This window comes from Agrilus planipennis, unplaced genomic scaffold, assembly GCF_000699045.2.
Source record: "Agrilus planipennis isolate EAB-ADULT unplaced genomic scaffold, Apla_2.0 scaffold79, whole genome shotgun sequence".
Classification (NCBI taxonomy): Eukaryota; Metazoa; Arthropoda; class Insecta; order Coleoptera; family Buprestidae; genus Agrilus; species Agrilus planipennis.
In genome coordinates this window covers 522,794-530,137 of record NW_020442428.1, presented here as the reverse complement: position 1 = coordinate 530,137, position 7,344 = coordinate 522,794, and the positions used below count along the sequence as shown (strand labels likewise).

Below are 7,344 nucleotides of genomic sequence, written 5' to 3'. Positions count from 1 at the left end.
AAAAGTTATTTAATATAGATATCTTATTGAAAAATATATACGGTATATATTAAACATGCACCAGATAGTAATTTTGCCGGGTATCTACCGGATAACCGTGTACCCAGCATTAGCTGTGCCAAGTATCCGGCAAAACTATTATCAATATAATTTAATTACCAATTTTTAAGGTACGTTTGTTGTACTTCTTATTGAAAAACTAGGTTTTATCCGCCATTAATGTCGTAAAAGATCATCGAGGACGATATGATACTATCTTTTGGGAACAGTATTTTTTTCTGGATAAAAGGTGCCCTATGTCCTTTTCTATTTGACAATGTGTGAATAAAATTTCATGATGATAGGTTGAGTGGTTGGGGCATGAAAAGGTAGCAAACAAACAAACTGACATTTGCGTTTATAATATTAGTTAGAATTGTTTCTGATGCAATTATTCGGTACCCGGTCGGATACTAATAAAAGTAACGGATCTAAACCGGATACCCAGCCAATCTCTAATATACATAAATAGCTATATCATACATATATAAATATTATTTACGTTATGTACAGTATAAGCATACCACCTACAACACCTATTTGCTATCGATGATGTAATCGTGGAACTATTGCTTTTTTCCTTATATGTCACTAATTGGAAATTAATGGCTAATCGATTGTGTTTGGTAGATTAAAACTTGTAGACTGCAGAGTAACGAGCAATAACCGATCAAAGGATCAGGCGGCACCTATCATGCACCTACACCTTTAATAATATATAATTTTTTAATCAATTTGTAATACACTTTGGACTGTTGTTTCCAAAATGGTAGGTATTCGGATACCATTGGCCCCTGTTTGTTTTTTGTTTGCAAATGGTACTTAACCCTATTTAGGGTACTACCTACCATTTGTTTCCGGATAGCGGTTGCAATTTAATATCTCGTATAATATGTATTTGGAATTAATGCTCTTTAATAATTCGTACAGCGAACAAACACACGTATAAGAAGGCCCGTAGGAAAAGTTTCCATTGAACTCCATTGGGAATCAATGGAAAATTTGTAAATTCCATTCAAAACCATTTGGCAAAAATGGAAAAATAATTGATTCCATTTACAATAATTCGGGGGTAAATTTCTAGATGATGGCCCCCACCCCTAAAGGGGAGGAGGCCTTTAGGGGTGGGGAAGGGTGGGATTAAAATAGGAGGTCTCCCCCACCACTGTACCATAAAAAGTTCGTGGCGGTCTCACTCCCATAAAAAGTTATCGGGGTTGCCATTTGGCATAAATGGAAAAATAATTGATTCCATTTACAATAATTCGGGGGTAAATGTCTTTAGGGGTGAGGGAGGGTGGTATTGAAAGAGGAGGTCTCCCCCACCACTGTACCATAAAAAGTTCGTGGCGGTCTCACTCCCATAAATAGTTATCGGGATTGAAAGTTGATTATTTTGACAATTTTCATACACTATAATTCAAATAAAATTCAATAAAAAAAATATTTTCAAGCGGGTGGAGGTGGGGGATCGAAAGAGGGTGGTCACTTGAACAAAACCCGATAACCTAACTTAACCTACCCTATTGATTTAGATATTTAAATAATGTTTTATATAACTTTCTCAATATTTTTATGTATTTTTCAGTAGTTTTACCTTTGAATATTGTTTAAGAATGACTATATAAATATTTGCATGCCTAGAAATGTATAAAAATTGGCATATTTATTAACTTTGAACCCCCATAACTTTTTATGGGGGTGAGACCGCCACGAATTTTTTATGGTACAGTGGTGGGGGAGACCTCCTCTTTCGATCCCCCACCCCCTTTGGGGGTGGGAACCATCATCTAGACCTTTACCAGTTCGGGTACTATTGAGTAGATTAGTGAGGAAGAATCTTGCGCTATCCGCGGAAAAATCAAAAACAGAGATGGGCTAGGTACTGTATTTGGATCTGGAATCCGGTGGATCCGGCCGGGTACCGGATAACAGCGTTGAAGTATCCGGCGCAGCTAATGCCGGATACGCGGTTATGCGGTGCATCTCTAAAAAAGGTATTCAGATACTTTAGTACGAATTACCTGATGGATATGGATAACTAATAAATTTTTCCCAAAATATTTGGATATAGTCTTTAGATATACCAATAGTTTCCGATCATTCAATTCTGATGCTACCCAGATTTTTATAGTTATTTTTTCCGTTACTGTTGTTAGTTAAGGTACTCATAGTTTGCTCGCCCTGTAGACGTGTGTCCATAAATGTTTTTTCAAAAGTTGCTAAGTAACATGTTCTCATTTTTTGAATAAATTAATCACTTTAATTAAATTCGTGGTTTTTAATTTGTTTTATCTTTCAACGCAACAAGTGTTTCAAGTAAAGCATGTTTTACACTTAACTTTTGCTGTTAATCAAATGTTTAAAAACGAAGTGTATACTTTGTTATCTTTACAACTTGATTAGATGTGCATTATAAAAACGTACCAATATAATAATAATACATAGGTGTACATGTACGATTCTGGTAATGGTCATAAAAGTCATCATAGTGTTTAAAAGTTATTTATCTACATCATACCGATTCTGATATGTAAGCACAATTCTAATAAGATCCGCGGCGGTTTTGCCTCAGAGTTGCAGAACATGTGTATGTTTTTGTAAACAAAACATTAAGTACTGCTCTAATTATAAATTTGAACAGATTTTTTATTGTATTTGACATTTATTTGTTTTTTCAACTTGCATGTATTCGGTATTCGGTACGAAGATGTCAGTAGATTCTCTTCATTTGGGTTTAATGTTGTCTTTTCTGTAAAACTTCGAGGATACAGGAACGTTTACTTTAACAACATAGAAAATTTTGGTCTACCCCCTGTAAATTAAAAAAAAAGATTGGTAGAATGCATTAGATTAATATTCATACTCCGTCCCTGTTAATAAATATTATTGTTTCCTATTAGGTGTATTTAAAAATAGAAACAAAAGATGATTTAATTTTTAACTTTTTACAACAGCAACTTTCTCGTATTGTTGCAGGTTTTTATGAGTTAATAGTCACGTTGATTACTGAAAAACACGAAAATAAATAACGTGTTAATAATATAATGTGCGAACCAGAAGAAGTATCGCAGGAGGTTTGGTGTAAATGGATCCTCGACGCCATCCACAAGATCCGGTCCCAGAAGCAACGACCAAGTGTCGAACGCATCTGTCATGCCATCCGGCAGCATCACAACTTCCATGAGGAAGTCGTCGCAGAACACCTTGAAACTGCTGTCAAGGATGGCTCCGTACTCAAAGTGAGTCTCTTTTTATTCGACTTTCGTAATTTTTTGTTCTTCGACGATTTAAAATATTTTAAGTTGTGCCATTAGTCCTTAACAACCACAAAATAACTTCTACACTTACTATATTTTCCTTTCCGATTCGATATGTAGATTTACTGTAATTAATATTCACTAGCTGCAAAAAAGTTGTTTAATTTGTAAAATATCTGTTTTTTTGTTTGTTAATTATTCGATCATTTGCATCGAATTGAAAAACTCAAAAGGAAAGGTGTTATTGGTATATCATCTTTTCTTGTTATACGAGAGAGCGTTTTTAATTTCCCGGAATCGGGTGTAAGGAGTGAAAATAAAAATACAAATTTATTTATTTTGCCTATATTTTTCTCTTCGTTTTTCTTTGATAGCTTCTGTTAACTTCTTCAGGACTGCCGCTTAGTATTTTCATATTATGGAAACGATTTTGTCATTATAATCGTAAATTGAATTCCTTCTAAGTTCCAAAATTATTTTATCCGTCGATTCTGACACTAAATTTCTTCGGTGGTGATGTGCCTTTTTTGTCCCTGCTTAGAGTCAGGTTCATAATAATGAACCCCGGTTTAATCTCCAGAGGTTCATAAAAACGCGCGAAAAATTTCTGGTGTGTCTTCCTCAGTTGGTCGTCCTGGACATGCGTTGTCTTCAAGTGAGTTCCTCCCTTTTTGTTTAAGGAGGGCGAACCACTTAACAAAGCATGGTTTTATCTTGGCAAGAGTCTCCATTTTCAACAAATTTTCCTTCCTTGGCAAGGAACTTTATAACAGCGCGGTACTCGATTTTCTTCATATTTCGACTTCATTGAGTTGCTACCCCTATTAATAAATCTACTTTACCGTGGTCATTTTCCGGAACACTGACTTGTAATCAATTACTTCTTACGAATTACATTTGAACGGTAGTTTAATGGGTTAAAACATTTTTTTAGTTCGTTGTTTTCATTTGCAGGTATACAACAAAGGTCAAAGTTCGTACAAAGATCCGGGCGGTTTGCAGAATCGTACGTTACGAATCGAAAACGGTTCGGACTTGACAAAAGTGATAACGAAAGCGGTTCGCGAATTGGGCGAGCGCGACGGCTCGTCCCTCAAATCGGTCGAAAAGTACGTGCGTCAATCTCACACGGTTGTCGAGAGTCCGGACTTCGATCTGAAGACGGCCCTTCGACTCGCGGCGAAACGGGCAGTGGCCAAAGCTCTCATCTTGCAGGATGGCAAAAATTTCAAGTATAACTACGCGAATCAGGCTTCCGGTGCCAAACGGAAACTCAACAAGGATGGAGGAAAGGGGATCGGTGGCGCTAGAAGGGATCCAGCCGACGAGAGGGTGAGTTATATAACTACATATATAAGTCTACTAGGCATATTCTTTTTCTTATTTTGTTTTGTATACTTATGTGGTTGTTTTTCTTTGATAATTGTGTATTAGTTGACCCTCGGTCAGTAAGGAGAAGAGTATGGAGGAGTTAGAGATAATCTTGTAGAGTACTCTCAGTTTTTTTTTTGTGGCGAGTTAAAGACTAATTTATTCCACCATAACTTAACCTGGTAAAGATTTAGATTATGGCCCCCACCCCCAATGGGGTGGGTGGATCGAAAAAGGAGGTCTCCCCCATCACTGTACTATAAAAAGTTCGTGGCGGTCTCACCCCCATAAAAAGTTATGGGGGTTCAAAGTTAATAAATATGCCAATTTTCATACATTTCTAGGCATGCAAATATTTATGTAGTCATTCTTAAACAAAATCCAAAGGTAAAACTAATGAAAAATACATAAAAATATTGAGAAAGTTATATAAAACATTATTTAAATATCTAAATCAATAGGGTAGGTTAAGTTAGGTTATCGGGTTTTGTTCAAGTGACCACCCTCTTTCGATCCCCCCCCTCCAGCCGCGTGAAAATATTTTTTTTGTTGAATTTTATTTGAATTATAGTGTATGAAAATTGTCAAAATAATGAACTTTCAACCCCGATAACTTTTTATGGGGGTGAGACCGCCGCAAATTTTTTATGGGGTTTTACTCAGATGACCACCCTCTTTCGATTCCCCCTACTCTCTTTTGACTCCCCCTACCCTCTTGACCCTCCAACCCCTATTCCTATCTAACCCCCCATAACTTTTTATGGGGGTGAGACCGCCACGAACTTTTTATGGTACAGTAGTGGGGGAAACCTTCTCTTTCGATACCACCCGCCTCCACCCCCGAAGGGCCATTATCTAGACTTTTACCCTTAACCTTTTATCTCCTATATGGAGAGAGGGAGTTATTTTTAAACACCGTAACCTAATTTTTGTTACGAGGAGAAAAGGTTATATGGTTGTGGTTAGTAAACGTTCCCTCTCCCCCACAAGACACATAAACCCCACAGATGGTCCCATCGTCTTTTTTTTTTTTTTCAATTTAATTGGATGCATTTTTTGTATGTTAAATCTGAAACACTAATTAAAAAGTGAATAAGAAACACTAATTAAAAGTTAAATAAGATTTCATTGGTAATGATATATAAAAGGTATTTTTATATCCTGAATCAAATTCTGTTTTTGTGATAAAATAATAATGGCTTTTTGTCGATTTAAAAACTGCATTATCAAAGCACTCGGTAATAAAGTCCCACGTAAAATTTATACAAATGAATACAAAAAGATATATTATTGCTGCGTTTGGGTGGAACATTTCAAGCGGTAAATTAAGGAAACGAAAACATATTATGTCCTTATCGCATTAAAATCGGTTTGTTTTTTTGCTCCCGGTAGCTTTACGACTTTGAAAACGTTTGTTCTTTTTTTATCTGATATATGATATACATATGTTGACGTGTTAAATAGCAAAAAATGTAAATGATGTATGGCACTCCGGTGTTTTTCGATTCCGTGCATTATTTTTAGCGGAAGAATGTAGTTATGTATTACACGACGGGCGAAGAACATAATTGTATGTAAAGTCTAACTTACAATACTAAAATCATTTGAAATACTTTTACGAAACTCCCCGTAGCGGTTTCTAGTTAATATTGTTCACATTAGTCGTACACTCAGAGAAAACTGTAGAACAAACTTCTACAATTGTAGAACTTTTCATTACAAGTTGTAGCGAACATAGGGACAGAAACAAGTTGTAGTGAAAATTAATATAATATTGTAATTACTCTATTGTCTACAAACTGTTTGTCTCTCCACCACAACGTTAAAGAATATGTGCTACAAGTTTCTCTTAAAAATTACTTCTCATTGTAGGATATTTCAATACAATAATTAGAAAAAAAATTATACAAAATTGTAGAATATTTCTCTACAGCAATTAAGAATGAATTATACAATATAATGTTACGCATCTTTACAAAAAGTAGTTGAGTTTACCATTGCATTGCAGTACATTTGCAAATATATTGTAGTGGGTATTTCTAGAATTGTGTAGTCTACCTTTGGGTTGTAATGATGTATTAATCACTACAATTATTGATTTTATTTTTAATCAATTTAGTCTCACCAGAAGCTATAATGAAAATGTAGAAAAGTGTACAAATAAAACAATTAGTTATTTAAATCATGTATTAAAAAAAGCATAAAACATAATAACTTAACTTATAACAAGGTAAAAAAACTTGAAAGCTTATTACAAAGTAGACGTCCTTTTCTGAAAATAAATAATAAATACTTCTACCCGTTCTGTTTCAAGTAAATGACTTCTATCGAATTCATTCATCAGCTATATCTTGAAAACCCCACTCAGACAATTTTCCTCTTGTAAAAGCATCCATAATAATGAGCAGCAAGCTGTTATAAAAATAGATTTCAGATGAACGTTAAAAAGACGGATATGTTTCTATTATCCTGTAAAATTGATAACTTTTTTTTGTAATTTTTCCTTTGTCAAATGTCTCGCCTCGCTAGGTGCAATTGAAAGGTTCAATTATTAATTTTACTGCAATTAATAAACTTACCGTACTTAACAAGAACGAACAGATCAGTAGAAGCCACTTAACTAACACTAACGCGTAGTAACACCATACAAGCGAAGAAACTTATTGCACAATAT

General features: G+C 34.9%; 1 protein-coding gene across 3 annotated transcripts in view; it reads left to right on the top strand.

The window, feature by feature from the left end:
* The window catches only part of LOC108734627 (histone acetyltransferase KAT6B), a 49,252-nt gene that overhangs the window by 11,023 nt on the left and 30,885 nt on the right, over positions 1-7,344 (top strand). For all 3 annotated transcript variants that reach the window (XM_018466259.2, XM_018466260.2, XM_018466261.2), the window contains exons 2-3: positions 3,019-3,281; positions 4,254-4,631. In XM_018466259.2, coding sequence (XP_018321761.1) covers positions 3,087-3,281; positions 4,254-4,631 — 573 coding nt within the window. In that variant the 5' untranslated portion in view covers positions 3,019-3,086. The remainder of the gene's footprint in view (positions 1-3,018; positions 3,282-4,253; positions 4,632-7,344) is intronic.